The sequence below is a fragment of the Betta splendens genome, chromosome 1 (assembly GCF_900634795.4).
Source record: "Betta splendens chromosome 1, fBetSpl5.4, whole genome shotgun sequence".
In the NCBI taxonomy this organism is placed as follows: domain Eukaryota; kingdom Metazoa; phylum Chordata; class Actinopteri; order Anabantiformes; family Osphronemidae; genus Betta; species Betta splendens.
In genome coordinates, this window is record NC_040881.3 from 2,501 (window position 1) to 23,880 (window position 21,380).

General features: G+C 45.4%; 1 protein-coding gene across 6 annotated transcripts in view; it reads left to right on the forward strand.

Moving 5' to 3' along the window:
- Window positions 1-6,403: 6,403 nt before the first annotated feature.
- Window positions 6,404-21,380, forward strand: part of LOC114857671 (equilibrative nucleoside transporter 1-like) — a 32,840-nt gene continuing 17,863 nt past the window's right edge. For 2 of the 6 annotated variants that reach the window (XR_008695041.1, XR_003786255.3), the window contains exons 1-4: window positions 6,410-6,759; window positions 7,339-7,424; window positions 15,568-15,649; window positions 15,737-15,909. Coding sequence is in view for 4 of the 6 variants with exons in the window: in XM_029154408.3 (XP_029010241.1) it covers window positions 7,399-7,424; window positions 15,568-15,649; window positions 15,737-15,909 (281 nt within the window). In the remaining 2 variants the exon portion in view is untranslated. Of the gene's footprint in view, window positions 6,760-7,314; window positions 7,425-15,567; window positions 15,650-15,736; window positions 15,910-21,380 lie in introns of all 6 variants that reach the window. The other 4 variants (XM_029154408.3, XM_029154398.3, XM_029154389.3 and 1 more) reach the window with 4 other exon arrangements.

Below are 21,380 nucleotides of genomic sequence, written 5' to 3' on the forward strand. Positions count from 1 at the left end.
ACTGTGCAGCTCCGGGGCCCTGGAAAAAACAGGGACCCCGTTCTCACCCTCCTCCTAACCCTAACCCTAACCCCTAACCCCTAACCCTAACCCTAACCCCAGGAACCTCTACTTACAGCTAACCTCCACCTGAGCTCTTTCCTAAACCTAACCATGGTGTCCCCATGCCTAAACCTAAAACTAGGAACCTCTATTTACAGCTAACCTCAACCTGAGCTCCTTTCTAAACCTAACCATGGTGTCTATTTGCCTAAACCTTTAAGCTAACCAAACCTAGAGAGCCAACTCCAGAACCAACTCCGACCTGGTCTCTCTCCTACCCCAACAACCTCAGTTCATAATCTCACCTAAAGAGTTGACCAAACCTAGTCACCATTACAACCCAACCCATAGCTCTTTCTAAACTCAACCAATACAGGAACTAGTCTGAAACATCTAAGATCATGTGTACATTTAATTCTTATCTGTGCCTTTCCATATGTACCTCTATTACTCTTGCAAAGTGACTCAAGTATCAGGGAACATGAGTGACATGCGTCGGCCCGTGCATTGCCGCTGGCTCTCCACACCAAACTGCCTAGTCCACGGACGAAAGCGGGGAGAGTCATCTGTGTCTATTTCAATACTCCCAACCATTGATTTCTGGCCCTAACCCCAACCGTCCACCTTTTCTGGGCCCTAAACCCAACCGTTCATGGGGGACCCTAAAACCAAGGGGATGTCGGTGGCCAGCCCTAACCCTAACCAATTATTCATGGATTTAATTTGGGATAAATTACATATACATAAAAGGAGAAAAATCGGAAAAGGTCAAATAAATAAATAATTGGGATGGTAAAAATAATTAAAATTGGGTTGGGGATGCCATTAAATTACATTGTGGGAGCATTAAAAAGTAACCGGGATGTAAGGGGTTAACAGAAGCGAAACTCAAGGGCAAAGACGAAACTAAATACAGCGAGCACATTTTTAAGCCGACAGGCGAGGTTATAAAGCTCGGAGCGCACACAGAGAGCTCATTTCTGCTTTGACCATCGAAGGGACAACATCTATCTGGTCACTGCTCAAAGGTTTTTTTTCATTTGTGCCCATCCTGAAGAAGACCTTTATTGGTCGAAACGTCGACTGGGCACTTTTTGTTTTTGGATTTAATTAGAAGTTAATTAAAACTCTGGATAATTTTCACGGTTTTTATTTTGAGTTATTTTCATTATAAATTCATTAAATAACAATTAAAAACACATTAAAAACACAAACTTCGGGTACGTTTTGGAGTTTAGTTTATTTTTGTTTAAAAACTATTAAAAGCACAGACAGTGCACGCTTTGGATTTTATTTTATTTTCATTTAAAAACTATTAAAAGCACAAACGGTGCACGTTTTGGATTTTAATTCATTTCCATCATTGAATGTTTTGTTTGGGTTTATTAATATATATCAAAGGCGACACCAGTGATGAGCCACAGGGCTCAAAATGAGTGGACCGAGGTCCGATACGGGAAGAGGGGGGCGCCGTCCTCCCATGACCTCGGGTGAACTACAGTGGGGGTACAGGAGGGGAACAGGAGCCCGGGGGATGGACTGTGCAGCTCCGGGGCCCTGGAAAAAACAGGGACCCCGTTCTCACCCTCCTCCTAACCCTAACCCTAACCCCTAACCCCTAACCCTAACCCTAACCCCAGGAACCTCTACTTACAGCTAACCTCCACCTGAGCTCTTTCCTAAACCTAACCATGGTGTCCCCATGCCTACACCTAAAACCAGGAACCTCTATTTACAGCTAACCTCAACCTGAGCTCCTTTCTAAACCTAACCATGGTGTCTATTTGCCTAAACCTTTAAGCTAACCAAACCTAGAGAGCCAACTCCAGAACCAACTCCGACCTGGTCTCTCTCCTACCCCAACAACCTCAGTTCATAATCTCACCTAAAGAGTTGACCAAACCTAGTCACCATTACAACCCAACCCATAGCTCTTTCTAAACTCAACCAATACAGGAACTAGTCTGAAACATCTAAGATCATGTGTACATTTAATTCTTATCTGTGCCTTTCCATATGTACCTCTATTACTCTTGCAAAGTGACTCAAGTATCAGGGAACATGAGTGACATGCGTCGGCCCGTGCATTGCCGCTGGCTCTCCACACCAAACTGCCTAGTCCACGGACGAAAGCGGGGAGAGTCATCTGTGTCTATTTCAATACTCCCAACCATTGATTTCTGGCCCTAACCCCAACCGTCCACCTTTTCTGGGCCCTAAACCCAACCGTTCATGGGGGACCCTAAAACCAAGGGGATGTCGGTGGCCAGCCCTAACCCTAACCAATTATTCATGGATTTAATTTGGGATAAATTACATATACATAAAAGGAGAAAAATCGGAAAAGGTCAAATAAATAAATAATTGGGATGGTAAAAATAATTAAAATTGGGTTGGGGATGCCATTAAATTACATTGTGGGAGCATTAAAAAGTAACCGGGATGTAAGGGGTTAACAGAAGCGAAACTCAAGGGCAAAGACGAAACTAAATACAGCGAGCACATTTTTAAGCCGACAGGCGAGGTTATAAAGCTCGGAGCGCACACAGAGAGCTCATTTCTGCTTTGACCATCGAAGGGACAACATCTATCTGGTCACTGCTCAAAGGTTTTTTTTCATTTGTGCCCATCCTGAAGAAGACCTTTATTGGTCGAAACGTCGACTGGGCACTTTTTGTTTTTGGATTTAATTAGAAGTTAATTAAAACTCTGGATAATTTTCACGGTTTTTATTTTGAGTTATTTTCATTATAAATTCATTAAATAACAATTAAAAACACATTAAAAACACAAACTTCGGGTACGTTTTGGAGTTTAGTTTATTTTTGTTTAAAAACTATTAAAAGCACAGACAGTGCACGCTTTGGATTTTATTTTATTTTCATTTAAAAACTATTAAAAGCACAAACGGTGCACGTTTTGGATTTTAATTCATTTCCATCATTGAATGTTTTGTTTGGGTTTATTAATATATATCAAAGGCGACACCAGTGATGAGCCACAGGGCTCAAAATGAGTGGACCGAGGTCCGATACGGGAAGAGGGGGCGCCGTCCTCCCATGACCTCGGGTGAACTACAGTGGGGGTACAGGAGGGGAACAGGAGCCCGGGGGATGGACTGTGCAGCTCCGGGGCCCTGGAAAAAACAGGGACCCCGTTCTCACCCTCCTCCTAACCCTAACCCTAACCCCTAACCCCTAACCCTAACCCTAACCCCAGGAACCTCTACTTACAGCTAACCTCCACCTGAGCTCTTTCCTAAACCTAACCATGGTGTCCCCATGCCTACACCTAAAACCAGGAACCTCTATTTACAGCTAACCTCAACCTGAGCTCCTTTCTAAACCTAACCATGGTGTCTATTTGCCTAAACCTTTAAGCTAACCAAACCTAGAGAGCCAACTCCAGAACCAACTCCGACCTGGTCTCTCTCCTACCCCAACAACCTCAGTTCATAATCTCACCTAAAGAGTTGACCAAACCTAGTCACCATTACAACCCAACCCATAGCTCTTTCTAAACTCAACCAATACAGGAACTAGTCTGAAACATCTAAGATCATGTGTACATTTAATTCTTATCTGTGCCTTTCCATATGTACCTCTATTACTCTTGCAAAGTGACTCAAGTATCAGGGAACATGAGTGACATGCGTCGGCCCGTGCATTGCCGCTGGCTCTCCACACCAAACTGCTTAGTCCACGGACGAAAGCGGGGAGAGTCATCTGTGTCTATTTCAATACTCCTAAACATTAATTTTTTTAAACAGTATAATTAGGCAAATAAGACACCAAAATTTAGGTGGAACATAAATAGTTAATGAAAGTTAACAAAAGCAAATAATGCCAGCAAACAAAGTGGCACGGAATATAAGGGGTTAACACAAGGAAAATTTAAACAGTAAAAGGCAAATTAAGAATCACTAAAAAGTACAAGTACAGGGAATACAAGGGATTAATTGAAAATAAAACCTCAAGAGGCAAAGTAGAATCAAGTGGGAACAAACTTTTTTAAACAGCGTCAGGGGGCGGGCTATAAAAGGGGCACAGAACAGCCCAAGCTCTCATTTCTGCTCTGACCACCGCCCAGTGCAGATGGAAGCACAACAGCTCAACACTGCCTGAATATTGTGCCCAGCCTGAAGAAGACCTCGTTGGGGTCGAAACGTCGTTTTTGGGCACATTATAATTTCATATCACATTTTATTTAGTACTTTTATATAAAAACATGTTTTTTACAACACACATTTAAAAGAACTAAATATTATTGAAAAACAGAACTAAAAACAGTTGGAGTTCATTTTTTTATTTAGTAAAACACAAGTTGTGGCTTTATTTGGATTGTTTACACATGATTTACATTTGTTAAAAAAAACAACGGAGATTTATTTATTTGAAAACATAATTACCAATTCATTTATTTTTTATCAAATATATAACAAAGCAGAAAATATTGCGAATGAGCCACAACTGGACCGAGGTCCGCTATGGGCGGCGGGGACGTGGTCCAGAAGTGACCTTTGAGAACCCACGGTGGGGGGGCAGGAGGGGAACAGGGGCCTGGGGGATGGACCGTGCAATGTCGGGACCCTGGAAAGGGGATACCCGTTTTCACCCTCCTCCTAACCCATCTCTTCGAGATGGAGGCATCCAATCTTGTCTTTTCTAACCCTCAGAACAGACAGGGGAAACAAAACAAGGATTTATGAGCACCTTGTGTAAATATTTCCTTGGCTATTTATTGCTATTATTTATTTATATATTGCATGCCTACTAATGAATATTGTGTATCAGACTTATAGCTTTGTAATTTTATTCACCTGGTATTTATGTTTTTTATTCTTCTTCTATAATGAATGCACTTTAGTCACAATGCATGATTTACCTATTGTGACCATAACTAATAGCACTTAACATAAGCACTTATCCGAGGATTAACTCCTCATTGTATTGAATCATATGATGATGTTAATAATAATAATAAACGTAATAAATAGATAAACTTCATTTTGTGTTCTCCTATAAACCAACTTCTATTAGGAAACTTCAAGCTTCATAGGTAGCGACCTAACCAGAGAGCCGACAGCCACCTGAGCCAGTGCACCAAAACTCCAATAAGAGTCTACAATTCACTTAAACCTATCCTTCACCTAACCCATTTAAGTCACAATGCATGATTAACTTATTGTGACAATAATTTATAGTACTTAACATAAGCACTTATATTGTCAGGTTTTGGCAGAGCTCGGACCCACATGCACAGCACACCGATCGCAGACAGATGGTAGAGTTTAAAGGTTTAATACAGTTCTCGTTATAACAGACGGTCCGGGTCATACACAAGGGATCACAGATTTCGGCACAGAGGGAGCAGGCTGAATCAGGTCCAGGGACAGGCAGAGTCTCGGTAACAGGATGACAAGGTTTACAGTACCGGTAAGGAGCAGGCTATCTCGATGTCAGGCGGTCAGGTAGGTATCACTAGAGCTTTCCAGGCGACAGTACAGTTCAGGAGCAGACGGGAATCAGGAGTCAAGAAAACGAAACAGGATCGAGGAACATACAGGCAGGATAATAAAACGCTGGAAGGTGATGACTAGCATACAACGATCTGGCAACGGGCTATGGAACTGGTGGTGCTTAAGTATGCAGGTGAGTGATTACTGATTCTGAGCAGGTGCGACTAATGAGAACCGGAAGTAAGGCTGGAGCTAATGAGATGTGACAGGAAACCGGAACTGCTATGCAATAAAACAGGATGTGGCTTTCAGAACGTGACATATATGAGGAATAGCTCCTCCATGTATTGAATAACATAATGATATAAATAATAATAACAATAAAATAATTATTATTATAATAATTTATAATAATAAATAAATTAACTTCACTTTGTCTTCCTATAAATTGACTTCTATTTGGAAATCTCAAGCTTTATATGACCTGACCAGAGAGCCGACAGCCACCTGAGCCAGTTTACCAAAACTCCAAGAAGAGTCTATAATTCACCTAAAACTATCCTTCACCTAACCCCATCTCTTGAGATGGAGGGATCCAATCTTGTCTTTTCTAACCCTGTAACACAAACAATATATGGTTAAATAAAAGTTAACACAGTCAGCATAGGAACACCAGATGTCCCATTAGAATAAAATCACCAAACAGGAAGCATAATTGCTGATCATAACATTATGTAAACCACATAGGGTTTCCCATGGTGTTTCCTGTGGTGTCTGCCAGAGTACCCCTCTGTGTCATCATTTTCTTCAATGTTATAGTTTCTACATTGTTCCAATGAGTTTCTCATTGTCCCAAGCTATTTTGCCCTCCATCTTGTTTTTCTTCCTTTTGTTTTATAGGAGTACTTTCATTTACAATCGTCAGTAGTTATTTAAATAATCCACATCTAAGCAAATGGCTTACAAAAAAGAGCTTCTGAAATCTAATTAACAAGTACAAATAGAGAAATGGGGCCGTTTGTTTACACTGTATGATAGACACACTGCTTTTATCATTTGTCATCACTTCCACAGAAACAAAGTCCACAGAGCTGATACCACAGTTCAAGGGTTCCTGTGCACCAGAGAAGTGATTATGCTGAAGTTGCAGAAAACAAATGTGTGGGACAAAAAAGAGGATTTAAACAACGTGACAGAGGAAGACACTTCTCAAGACATTTACACTGACACTGACACTTGCTAAGAGGCACAACCTAAAGGTAAAAACATGACTCCCTTTTCTTATATAAATGTCAAAACCGACAGTAGATATGTGACTCTAATGTCCATGCTATTAATTCAAGTACTAATATGTATAAGTAAAACTGTTGAAGAGCACAAAAAAGTTCCTCATATTAATTCACACATTGACAGGGTAAATTTGAATTTGCTAAATTCATAGTCACAGATGAATTAATTGACATGTCTCTTGGTTAATCACTGTGACTTGTGATTTAATACTCTACAATCTCAGCTCACATTGAACAGTGCATTTACAGGCTGATGCAAAAAATATATTTTAAATGACATTGCATTTAAATTAATGTGCAAGGTGGTTTCTCTGTGTAGTTGTGTTCTCTGTGTGTTGATATAACATTGTAAACATAGCATAGCAACAAGACTTAAGTCTCTATTGCCTTCATACTGTATAACAAAAGAATGTTGTTATACATGTCATACATGTCATACTGAATGAGACTTGTAAAACTATTCACTGTCAGACACCAGTTTACTTCCTTCCTATAATTTTGGTCAAATATTTCTGTTGCTGTCAGACTTACCTGCTCTAAACTCTGAAGTACACAGGTCCTCCTACTCTGCTTCTGTACATCACTTGATCAGATCATCTATACTGGAAAATGGCTATAAGTTCACCAAAAGACAAGTGAGTCCTCTACACTTCATTTATTGTCATAAAGTGTTACAGGCCTGGGTCGAGCTGGCGATCAGAGAAAGTCTAAACTGTGAAAAACAGACAGCAGTCAATCTGGTCAATATTAACATAATACACATTAAATTGTTATCACTTTCACACTATACCAAACCAAACAAAAGGACATAATCAAGCATCCGAACATTCATCCAGTTCAGATACCAGTGAGGTTGTTCTGCTGCCTACAGCGCAAATGCTTGCTTAAATGTTGTGCTTTACATTTAAAGGTATGTACAACTTAGGTCAGCATGTTGTTACTGACTTCAGCTTCTAAAGTGAAATCACATACATGAACTGACTCAGCTGACAGAAAACCTGTCTTTCATACCAACTACAAATGGCTGTTAAAATTAAATGAAAACCACATTAGAAACACACACTTGATGATAAAGCATGTGTTTAACATGTTACAAGCAAGATACTTGAGGCTAAGTATGTCACGATCGCACGGATGAGGACCCACATGCACAGCACAACACAGCTTGGAAGGTGATAAGGGAGGTTTTATTCCAGGTTATGCGGGTTCAACGAGGACAGGCAGAGACGGCGTCAGGGACAGGCAAGGTTCATACATGAGCGGTGGGATTACTATACCGAATCGTCGAGCGCAGGATCGTGGTCAGGCAAGCAAGGTCGGTAACAGGCAGAGTACAACACCAAGGCAGACAGAACAGGCAGGGATTAGGCAGGCTCAGAATCAGCAGTCAAAAACAGGGTACACGATACACGGCCGGACTGAATCATAGAACTGGGAAAACGACGGTAACACACATACAACGATCTGGCGAAGAGCTAGGGAAACAGGTGGTGGTTAAATACACAGTGACTTGATTACTGATAACGTGCAGGTGTGGATGATGACCAGGTGAAGCAGGGACAGCTGTGACAAGACGTAAACCGGGAGTGAAGCTAGAACAGAAACAGAAACCAGGAGACTACCAAAATAAAACAGGATGATATGGCCAATGAACAAAGTCCTTTTCAAAATAAAACTGAGCGCAGAGCCAGAACCTGACAGTTCCCCTCCCCCCAGGGCGTCTACCACGGTGCCCACGGAAGGCCCCCCCCCCCCCCCAAACCAGGGCGGGTGGAGGGTTGTCACAGGAGGAGGGACCGAATCCCTCCCCCTCAAGGCAAACAAGCAGGGTGGGCGGAGGGAGGACTGGAGGAGGGCCAAATCAGGAGTTCATAAGTTCAGAAGTTCATCCCCAACGGCCCCATGGGACCCAGAAACCCCCCTCTCTTGGAGGGTGGCAGCAGGGGAGTCCCAGGATCGTGGTGGGCGACGACGGCAGAGGCTGCGCCATCGCCGTGGCAGGAGGGGGCTCACCCCAGGCGAACGGCCGTGACTGTGGCGGAGTCGAGGCGGACGGCGCCGAAGGAGGCAGCGCCATCCAACCAGCAGGAGGCGCCGAGGGCGAGGCCACCAGTCCGGCAGCAGAACCAGAGATGAGGGCTGAACCAGAGACGAAGGCAGACGTGGACACAAGGCGGGAACCCGAGAAGAAGGCAGACGTGAACCGATGCAGATGCGGCCGGAGCCGAGCCGCCAGGAACCGATGCAGGTGCGGCCAGAGCCGAGCCGCCAGGAACCGCAGCGGGAGCTGCGACAGGAACGACCCCCTCCTGGAGGTCGTCAGGAACCGCAGCGGGAGCTGCGACAGGAACGACCCCCTTCTGGAGGTCGTCAGGAACCGCAGCGGAAGCTGCGACAGGAACAACCTCCTCCTGGAGGTCGCGGGAACCGCGGCAGCAACTCCAGCTGGCGTGACCTCCTCCTGGAGGTCGCCGGGAATCGCGGCAGCAACTCCAGCTGGCGCGACCTCCTCCTGGAGGTCGCAGGGAACCGCGGCGGCGTGGCCACTCCAAGACGGACAGGAACGGGGCTAGAACGACCTCTACTGGGCCGACAGGAACAGGGACTGGAACGGCCGCTACCGGGCCGACAGGAACAGGGACTGGAACGGCCGCTACCGGGCCGACAGGAACAGGGACTGGAACGGCCGCTACCGGGCCGACAGGAACAGGGACTGGACTGGAACGGCCGCTACCGGGCCGACAGAAACAGGGACTGGAACGGCCGCTACCGGGCCGACAAAAACAGGGACTGGAACGGCCGCTACAGGGCCGACAGAAACAGGGACTGGAACGGCCGCTACAGGGCCGACAGAAACAGGGACTGGAACGGCCGCTACCGGGCCGACAGGGACTGGACTGGAACGGCCACTACCGGGCCGACAGAAACAGGGACTGGAACGGCCGCTACCGGGCCGACAAAAACAGGGACTGGAACGGCCGCTACAGGGCCGACAGGAACAGGAACGGCATCTACATGGCCGACAGGAACAGGAAGGGCATCTACATGGCTGACAGGAACAGGAAGGGCATCTACATGGCCGACAGAAACAGGAACGGCATCTACATGGCCGACAGGAACAGGAACGGCATCTTTACCAGAGCCGGCAGCGCTGCTCTCTGGCTCCCCACCGGAGCCGGCAGCGCTGCTCTTTGGCTCCTCACCGGAGCCGGCAGCGCTGCTCTCTGGCTCCTCACCGGAGCCGGCAGCGCTGCTCTCTGGCTCCTCACCGGAGCCGGCAGCGCTGCTCTCTGGCTCCTCACTGGAGCCGGCAGCGACTGAGATGGCGTCTACTCTGGAGACAGAAACAGGAACTTGGCTTGGCTGCTTGCAGCCGCCGAGCTCGACGGAGCAGACGTCGGGCCTGATCGGGTGTGCATAGCACTTGTTCGACAGGTGGTGACCTCTGGCTGGGACAAGACCTGCGCGTGACTGGACTGGACTGGGACAGGAACGTGACTCGACTGGAATGGGACATGAACGTGACTCGACTGGACCTGAGCGTGACCGGACTGGACTAGAGAGTGACCGGACTGGACTGGGACGTGACTCGACTGGACTGGGATCTGGACGTGACTCGACTGAACTGGGGCCTGGACGTGACTCGACTGGGCTGGAACGTGACTCGACTGGACTGGAACGTGACTCGACTGGGCTGGAACATGACTCGACCGGGTTGGAACGAGACTCGACTGGGCTGGAACGTGACTCGACCGGGCTGGAACGAGACTCGACAGGACTGGAACGTGACCGGCCTGAGCTGGACTCTGGATGCGACAAGGCTGAGCTGGAGCCTGAGCGGAGCATGACAGAACTGGGGCTGGAGCCTGAACGGAGCTCGACTGGACTGGGGCCAGCGCCTGAACGGAGCTTGACTGGACTGGGACCTGGACTGGACTCTACTGGGCTGGGACCTGGACCGGACTCGACTGGGCTGGGACCTGGACGGGACTCGACTGGGCTAGACTCTGGATGCGACGAGACTGAGCTGGAGCCTGAACGGAGCATAACTGAACTGGGGCTGGACACCGAGCAGAGCCCGGCCGAACTGGGGCTGGACACCGAGCAGAGCCCGGCCGAACTGGGGCTCGAGCAGAACACGGCTGGGCTGAGACCTGAGCTGAACACGGCTGGGCTGAGACCTGAGCGGAAGACGGCTGGGCTGGAGACTGAACAGAACACAGCTGGGCTGGAGACTGAACAGAACACGGCTGGGCTGGAGACTGAACAGAACACGGCTGGGCTGGAGAGCACGGAGACGGGGGACCGCACGAGTGCAGGAAGTCCTCTCAGCGGAGTAAACGTGGAGCTGGGCAGGCTGGTGCAGTCACAATGGTCCGATGGGGCTGGGAGGAGGAAACCGAACCGGCGGCGGTGCGACCGGGGCTGGCATAATCCGAGCGGGCGGCATGGAGGCGGGTGTGGTGTGGTGCGCGCTGTTTAACTTCCCAAGTTGCGTGCACAATCGCTCGTAGAGGCGACAGACACTGGGGCGTTCTAGCACGCTGTCCTCGTCCTCCAAGGTCCACACCGCCACCTCCACGGCGCTGCGCTGGGTTTCCGGGTTGGGCGCCCTTCGGTAATCCTTCGTGAGGATTTTAAAATAATTGCGCAGGTCGCTGGGTAGCTCGGCGCATGTAAACTCTATATCCCCCGCGGGTGAATGATACTCGCAGCCAAAAAAAACAAGAAAACAGTCACTGACCTGGACGGAGTGCTGGCTGGGTCCAAGTCTGGCCAGATCGTTCTGTCACGATCGAACGGATGAGGACCCACATGCACAGCACAACACAGCTTGGAAGGTGATAAGGGAGGTTTTATTCCAGGTTATGCGGGTTCAACGAGGACAGGCAGAGACGGCGTCAGGGACAGGCAAGGTTCATACATGAGCGGTGGGATTACTATACCGAATCGTCGAGCGCAGGATCGTGGTCAGGCAGGCAAGGTCAGTAACAGGCAGAGTACAACACCAAGGCAGAAAGAACAGGCAGGGATTAGGCAGGCTCAGAATCAGCAGTCAAAAACAGGGTACACGATACACGGCCGGACTGAATCATAGAACTGGGAAAACGACGGTAACACACATACGACGATCTGGCGAAGAGCTAGGGAAACAGGTGGTGGTTAAATACACAGTGACTTGATTACTGATAACATGCAGGTGTGGATGGTGACCAGGTGAAGCAGGGACAGCTGTGACAAGACGTAAACCGGGAGTGAAGCTAAAACAGAAACAGAAACCAGGAGACTACCAAAATAAAACAGGATGATATGGCCAATGAACAAAGTCCTTTTCAAAATAAAACTGAGCGCAGAGCCAGAACCTGACAAAGTAAGCACCACGCCACCTTTGAATGTTACTGTACCATTTTGACAAGCTCTTTTTTGAAAATTAAGATAATAACACTGACTTCTGGATACAGTGTGGAAGCACGGCTTCTTTAATTAAACAATTTATCTCTATGACTTTTACAATTGTATATGACTTTACTAACCTGTACAAAACTGTTGAGAAGGATTACAAAGTTGCGTTTTATCTGTTCTTTCTCTGGTATAATGATGAGACACTATGAGACACTCATTGAGCCATCTCCTAAATCTGCCAAGGATGTCACCCCATGTGGAAAAAAATAAGAAGAAAAAATGTATACAGTATGACTATTGAATAGCAAACAGCACATGTTACATCAATTCAAATTTATTTATATAGCGCTGAATCACAAGTCTCAAGGCACTTTACAAGTACAACTTTAAAGTTGAAGACCTCACACAACTAATCTCTTCTAATTCCACATACAGCAAGCCTTTAATTTAAGTTACTGTAATTACCCCAAAGAATTTTAGTTAATTGCAATTTTGACAGCAACAGTAGGGAGGAAAAACTCCCTCTCTAACGAAGAAGAAACTTATAGCAGAACCAGGCTGTATGTACTGTACAGTACAACAAGAAGCAACAACATAGCACAGGCAAGATGGTTGGCTCCGGAGCTGCCTATCACAGACACATAGCTCGGATTCCCATGATACCTGTAGGTAAGGACAGAGTGGGGGAGAGAGAGATACAATGGAACAATGGTGCGAGGTTGTTAGATAGAAGAAATAGATGGAAAAAAGGAGCTCAGATTATAAATTAAGTCCCCCAGCAGTCTATGTCTATTGCAACTTAACTAAGAGATGGTTCCTGTGACTAACAATCATTGCCAGTAACTTGAACCATCTCTAACTATTAGCTCTATCAAAAAGGAAGGATTTAGGCCTGATCTTAAAGGTGGAGAGTGTGTCAGCTTCTTGAACCTGAACAGGGAGCTGTTTCTACAGGAGAGGAGCTTGATAGCTAAATGCTACCAAGCAGAAGAAACGTGACCTGTCTTTCTAAGTCCCATCAGAACTCTGACTGCAACATTTTGAATTAGCTGGAGGCTTTTTAAGGAGCTGTTAGGACATCCTATGAGTAAGGAGTTACAGTAGTCAAGCCTAGAGGTAACAAATGCATAGATCAGTTTCTCTGCATCGCTCTGGTAGAGAATGCTTCTGATTTTAGCTATATTTTTAAGATGAAAGTAGGCAATTCTGGAAATTGGAGAACTTAGAATTTTGACTAGTTGAGCTGTTTTATTTAGTTCCATAGACATATATAGCTGAGTATCATCAGCATAACAATGAACATTTATAGAATGCTTCCTAATAATTTCACCAAGAAGACACATGTATAGACTGAATAATATTGGACCAAGCACAGAACCCTGTGGTACTTCAAAGCTAATTCTTGTGCATATGGAGGATTTCTTGTTAACATGAACAAACTGGAATCTGTTCAACAAATATGATTTAAACCATCCTAGTGCTGTTCCTTTAATTCTGATGCTATGTTCAAATCTCTGTAATAGAATGTTATGATCAATTGTGTCAAACACCATTAAGACCTAACAGGACAATAACAGAAACTAGACCATTGTCTGAATGTCTGAAAGAGATAACATAAGTGACTTTAACCAGAGCTGTTTTTGTGCTACATTTTTTTCTAAACCCTGACTGAAATTTTTTGTACAGGTTAATTTCACTGAAATGTTCAGATAATTGTCTAGCTACAATGTTTTCAAGAATTTTACAGATAAATGGTAGACTTCAGTTGGCTAGTACTCCAGGGTTTAGAGTAGTATTTTCAAAAAAGGTTTGACCACAGTCAACTTAAAAGCCTGTGGTACATAGCCTAGTAGTGAAGATTGGTTGATTTGATTTAATATGGACGAGCTGATTAAAGGTTGAACTTCTTGAGTAATTTGGTTGGCATTGGGCGTAAAACACAAGTGGATGACTGATAAGTAAGTCACCAGAATCAGCTTTATGGTCTCACTCTGTCTTTTTGTACTCTAGTGACATGAAACATGAATTATTTACATACTTATGATAATTATTTACATAAAATACAGCACAGTATGTCACATACTGTACAGTGTACAGTCTTTGCTCTATGTGAGTTGCGAATTCAGCTTAGACACAGCCTGGAGGAAGAAGCTGACTCTGTATCTGGTGGTTCCGGTGGCCATAGCGCCTGTCAGATGTCAGATGGAACTTCCTGAGCTTTCTAAGGAAGTAGAGCCTCTGCTGGGGCTTCATAGACAGTGTCAATGTGAGGGGACCACTTTAGGTCCTGGGAAATTGTGAATCTTACAAACCTGAATAAGTCAACGGTAAACACAGTTTTGTGGATGATGAGGTGAAGGGGGGACAGACAGCTCTTCCTGAAGTCCACTGTCAACTCCACAGTCCTGAGCATGCTGAGCTTCAGCTGGTTCTGACTGCCCCACTGGACCAGATGCTCAACGTTCCACCTGTATACAGACCCATCACCATACATCAACTGTCAGGTGTTTGATGTGATGCTGGCCAGCCTCACCTGCTGCCTCCTGTCAGTCAGAAAAAACATTTACATGAATGTTAAAATAAAGGAGCTAGAACTAATTCAGAAAAGAATTCAGAGAATTCAGTTAAGAATTCTGAATATGGAGGAGGATAGCAAACAATACAAAACATAACTGGAGTCTTACAGTCTGGGTGAAAGGCTCCAAATGAGGCTTTCAAATGAGTTATAGCTATGTTTTGGTTTAGGAGTAATTCATAAGTCTGTATAGTTTAGGTGTCAGGGAGCAGACATAGAGTCTATATGATGACAAAGATCTAAAAGATCTAAAATCTAACAACCTCCCCTACAAACCTGCAACTAGCGTACACCTAATACAGATACCTTTATAACTAAAGGAGGCAGAGCATAAGCTAAACATAAGGTACACAGAGTAAGACACAGTAGGAGAAACAGATGGAGAGAGGAAAGCCATGGCAGATAGATAAGCTAGGTACTAAGCTAGCAGAGATAAGACCAACAGACATTGTTAGTGAGGTGTGAAGGCAACGAGCTTCAGCACAGGTCAGTCATTTTGAAGGCTGGTGTAAACGAAGGCACCTAAAACAACTGCTTAAACACAAGAAAATGAAGATGGCAACTGTCTTCTGGGGCAACACATTAATCGGCACACCTGGGTGTTCACTTTAAGCATATGATGTAATGGATTCATATCGCTTAAGATGCAGACACTCTGCTAAGCACATTTTAGATGTCTGGAAATAGTCACAGCTATACTTTAAATTTCTTCCTTGTACATCTGTAAAACTGAGGTTTAGGGTTGGGGATGCATGTGAATAAACATTAATTTTACAGTAACTTGTACATTTATTTGAAAGGTATTTCGGAGTATGGCTGGTTTTCTTCCTGCTCGGATTGGGAACCCTGTTGCCCTGGAACTTCTTCATGACTGGCACAATGGTATTAGAAGACATCCTTTTCAGAACAAAACTTCGTTTTCTAAACAAAAGGTTTGTATTGCTGACATGTGTTTTTCTGTTGCTGCAGTACTTCACCAGTCGTCTGAAGGAACAATCATCCATCAGTTCATCAGCCAATCACACAGAAACAGCAAATGAACCTCAAAGCTTCCTGGAGGCTAAATTTAATAATGTGATGACGCTGTGTGCCATGATGCCACTTCTAATCTGTACCTGCCTGAACTCCTTCTTGCATACATTGTAAGTATCAGTCTGAGAGGAGAGATTTGAGTTTTGCACAAGTACTAGCATCAATCTAGAACAGAACCAACATTTGCACTGTAGATAGGATTTATTGCAACAGACATGGTTTGACTGCATTCTATTTATACTATGATGTTTAATCTAGGGTAGAGCAGTTTCATAGTTAAACCTGCAGCTAATTTATTCTTTTGTGATTTATTTTTCTTCAAACCTCAAAAATTGTTTACCACCACACACATTACATTACGTTAACCATTTACTGTAAGTATAAACAGTTAAAGTGAGGCTATGACTCAAACACATAAAACATGTAAAGATTAGTTTTAACCTAAAGAAAAACATGGAGCTGAATCTAAAAGTGAAGACATTTAGTAATCATAGTGTGTGTGTGTGTGTGTGTGTGTGTGTGTGTGTGTGTGTGTGTGTGTGTGTGTGTGTGTGTGTGTGTGTTTAAGTGAAAGAGAGAGAGAAATCTTTCTTGATCCCCCATCAGGAAAACTTTTGTCATTTTGTGCAAGTTTAGATTAACACGACATTTCCACAGATCATTAACTAAGTCACACACCTGCTTACGCATAAGCAATTATCAGTGCAGAGCAGCCACCTACGCCACACCTTTAAACTTAATCTTCCCAAGCTGCCACATAAATTAATCAAAATTGTAGCAGTAATAAAGACTTTGGCTGCTTGCACACACAATTATTGCATTGCTTTTACCTAGTTCAAAGCACTTCTGCAGAAAACTCAGGGAGGAAAATAATGTATTTTATTTGCTATAGAGTGCTAAGAATGGTCACACATTGAGAACCAGAAGCAAAGAGCTATTCGCAACAGTGTAGTGCTACCTTCAACCCTGACCCTTCACCCTGTAAACATACTAGATCAATATTCAGTCGTTGCTCAGAGGTGACTAGTAATAATATTACAATAATAATACTAATCCAATAATAAATTGGTAAATGAGGAATCAAGTCAAAGAAACTTTATTTGTCCCCGAGAGGCAACCGCCTGCCCCCCTTCCCCCTCACCATCCACAAAAACCTAGTCTCTACCGTGGACTCATTCAGGTTCCTAGGGTCCACAATCTTACAGGACCGGAAGTGGGCCCCCAATATAGGCACTGTTCGCAGAAAGTCCCACCAGTGGTTGAACTTCCTGAGGCAGTTTAGGAAGTTCAATCTGCCCCAGGAGCTGCTGACCATATTCTAGACAGCCATCATCCAGTCTGTCCTCTGCACCTCCATCACTGTGTGGTTTGGTTCAGCCACCAAGCAGGACAGGCACAGACTACAGCGGGTGGTCCAGTCAGCAAAGAAAATCATTGTGACTGAACGGACAGACTGAGCGAACAAATGGAGACACAGACACAGGCACACGTGCACGCACACACACTCATGTGCTCATGTGCTCTGGGAGAGCTTTCCACAGACTAGGTGCAGCTGAGCGAATTGTCCGATCGCCTCTTGAATTTTGTCTTTGGCTATATAAGTGTAAAACAGTCCTTATTACTCATGCAGAATCAATATATTTAGAACAAACATGTTGCTGCACTAATGAGTCCAAGATCTGCTGACTCCTGGCGTTCTGGTATAAGATAGAGAGAGTTTAATACAATTTATTTATTTTTATTATATAATATCCTCTACAAGTTATTAGTGGTAGTCTGCCAGACTTGTTGTGTGAAATACCATAAGCAGAGCGTTTAAAAAAAGTGAAGTGAAAGGTTTTGGCGTCGCAAACCTACGTAGGTGCAGCTGATCATGCTGCCCAATCTCCCATGCAGCTTTTTCTTTGTCTTGGAGTATTTCACACCTGCTGACCGAGTGGTGACAAGATGTTAACATGTCTCTGTGCCAATACGGAGTACGGGGAAGGGATGTGAACTTTGCTTTAGTGACTGAATCAACATCAGATGCCGTGTTTACGGCGCAGAGCAAGTTCCAAATCCACTGTGTTGCCTGTGTAATGAAAGTTTGTTTTTCTGCAGATATATTGTGATTAATGTCATTCCGGTAAAGTAAAATGTTGGAACTTCCATTTAAAGGATATTGGCTATATATTACTGGTTTAACTGTTCACACACACACCTTAAAAGTGGTCAGAGTGGTTTATTCAGCCGAGCAGGAGGAGTTATTATTGTTTTCATCCAGTATAACCGTTAACATTTATCATGCATAATAAGCATGTGTATATATGTAGAGCTCTCCCCTACGTTTTATTCAGAGTCATTGATTGGTAATTTATGCAAACTATAGGCCATTAAGTCATCCCAGTCAAAACGTCACACCAAAACGGCGTGTTTTCTCGTCTTCCCAGCTTTTTTTCTGGAGGGGGAAATCAAACCGTTAAAACGTACACGGACCCGACACTTAAACACGAGGACATACTGTATAAAGACAGCAGCAACATCAGCAATTGACGAACGATTCTCTTGTTGCCTGCATTTGACAAGCATACATTTCTGGTTAAGCTCTATCTGGACACATCATCTGTTATTCGGGCTCTTACGTTTCATTCAGAGTCAGAGCAAACTATAGGTCATTGCGGTCTGAGTAAATTTTAAGAGTATGGTTAAACTTAAAAGGTGCTATAACAAGAGAACGACTTAGTTTTTCGTTTTCTACTTTTTTCTCAAAATGAAAAATCAGCTTTAAATCTCCGTGCCTTGTGTCAAAAAAACAACAACACTTGAATTCCGTTGGTCGCTCAAATCAAGAGAGGACGAATTGAAACGAAAATCTAGTTTGTTTTGTATTTCTTCCTCATGATCAACAAACCAGAAGACAAGTACAGATATACATATAAAATACATTTATAACACAGATTGATGAATAAATATAGATTCCCATTTTATGTTATTATACTTATAATATTCTATTGGATTGGCTGGAGGAGGGACTGTGTCTCTCGGCTAGCCTGGGAACTGTGTAAAAACATCAGCAGCTTCGGCAATTGACAACAAACACTAACCCACACTAGCGAGCAAAGACGCATAATAATCTATAATATTTAAAAATGAACTACTCTAATTTAATGATACAATACCATGACATCGTTTTTTGTGCTTAATGTGCAGACACAGATAGAAATGAACAGTCGGACCTCACATCTTTGCGCCACCTAGTGGTTAAAACGAGACTAGCCCCCTGACTTTTTTCAGCTTGCTGCAGGATTAAAAATCCTGTCTGGGACACACTCGTTGCGCACTGGCGACGCGCACGTACTGCAGTTAAAAAGGTGGTCGCTATGAAGTGCTACGACTGTATCTTGGACTGGAAGGCTCTATCAACAGTCTCATGTCTCGTGTCTGCTCCTGGGTTGGACCGGTTCCCTGCTAAGCTCTCAAGTCCAGCGTCCCAGCAGTCACTGGACAGTGCTCTGGCGCCACCTGCTGGAGAACGGCAGTCACCTGATTCGGCCATGGTTCCTCTGTTCACTGGGGGGGTTTTCTTTGACGCCGTTCCATACAGTGTTCTAATCCCATCACCGACCTTCATGCTGGTTCCTGGCAAGGCACGCCAGATTTGGAAGACACTGAAGGCCCAGAGTCGCTCTCAGCCCCTGTCCTGATCCCTGAGAGGAGGAAGTCGGAGGGGGACAAGTCAAGATCCCAAGGAGTGTGAGCTTTTCCCTCAGCCTGTCACAGTAACCCCGCCTGATCTCGTCATAGCACTGCAGCCTGATCCATTCACAGATCATTGGCCTGTCACATATCCCAGCCTGCTCCAGTCACAGAACCGCAGCCCGACACAGTCACAGAGCTGCATCCTGATCCTGCCACAGGACCACAGTCCGTTGCCTGGTCGGTGCTGCAGCTGCTCTCCCGCCACTGGGCCTCCCGCTACATCGATCTTCTGCTGCATCGGGTTTCCAGCCACACCAGAACCCTACCGCCCCAGCGGCAGCTCAGTCGCGCCCAGCTCAGACTCAATTTCATGCCCCAACCCAGTCCCAGAAGGCACACACAACGCATCTGGTCCCTGCTTTCGTTGCCGTTCCGCGAAGCCAGGTCTCCATTCTGTCCTGTGTTGGCCCAGGAGAGGCCATTCTGTCCCATGTTGGCCCAGAAAAGGCCATTCTATCCTGTGTTGGCCCAGGAGAGGCCATTCTGCCTTGTGTTGGCCCAGGAGAGGCCGTTATGTCCCTGGTTGGCCCTGAAGGTGAGGTCATTCGGTCCCTGGCTGGCCCTGAAGAACTGGTTGTTCTGGCCCCGGCTGGTCCTGAAGAAGTGGCCGTTCTGTCCCCGGTTGGCCCTGAAAAAGTGGCCGTTCTGTCCCTGGTTGGCCCTGAAGAAGTGGCTGTTCTGGCACCAGCTGGCCGCGAAGAAGTGGCCATTTTTTCCCTGCTTGGTTTTGAGGAAGTGGCCATTCTGCTTCCGGTTCGCTCCTAAGGACGCGTCCGTTTTGGTCCTGAAGAGGATGCCAATCTGTCCTGTTTTGGCCGTTACGTCCCACGTTTGCCCGGGAGAAGCGGCCATTCTGTCTTGTTTTGGCTCTGTAGAGGAGGACATTCTGTCCTGTTTTGGCTCCAAAGAGGACGCCATTCTGTCCTGTTTTGGTTCCGAAGAGGAGACCATTCTGTCTCGCGTTGGCCCGGGAGAAGCGGTAATTCTGTCCCATTTTGGCTCCATAGAGGAGACCATTCGGTGCCTAGTCGGCCCTGAAGAGAGGGCTGTTCAAAGCCTCGCTCCCTGTGGCGGACCCAAGCAGACACCTTCTGTCCCCGTTCCCTGTGGCAGACCTGAGCGGACGCCTTCTGTCCCCATTCCCTGTGGCGGACCCGAGCGGACGCCTTCTGTCCCTGTTGGTCTGTCATCGACCACGGCTGCAGCACCTACCATCTCTCGTCTCTGGCTATTTAACACAGCCCTTACATGGCCCACATGTCCCCCCATATTGTGTGAAAAAACTAAGATGTCATTCAGGTAAATAAATACGAAACAATTAACTATGTCCCTCAGAACATAATTTACCATGGCTTGGAAAACCACTGGACCATTTGTGAGGCCGAAAGGATTTACCAAGTATTCATAATGTCCATTTGGTGTATTGAATGCGGTTTTCCATTTATCTCCGTCTTTCACATGGTCTAAATGATGGGCGTTTCGTAGGTCCATTTTAGTGAAAAACATAGCGCCTTGTAGCAGCTCAAAAGCCGAGGAGATGCGCGGTAAAGGATATGTATTACGGACTGTAATGCTGTTTAAGCCCCCTTCCATCTTTCTTTGGTACGAAGAAAATCCCCGCTCCTGCAGGCGACGAAGAGGGGCAGATGATACCCGTCCGGAGCGACTCCGTAATGTAATTCTCCATTACCTCCCGCTCAGGCTGAGACAAGAAAAAGATCCTGCCACAAGGTGGCGTGGAACCTCGAAAAGGAGCTCAATAGCACAATCGTAGGGACAATGCAGTGGCAGGGAATTAGCTCTGGTCTTATTTAACATTCACAACAACAACACAACAACATTC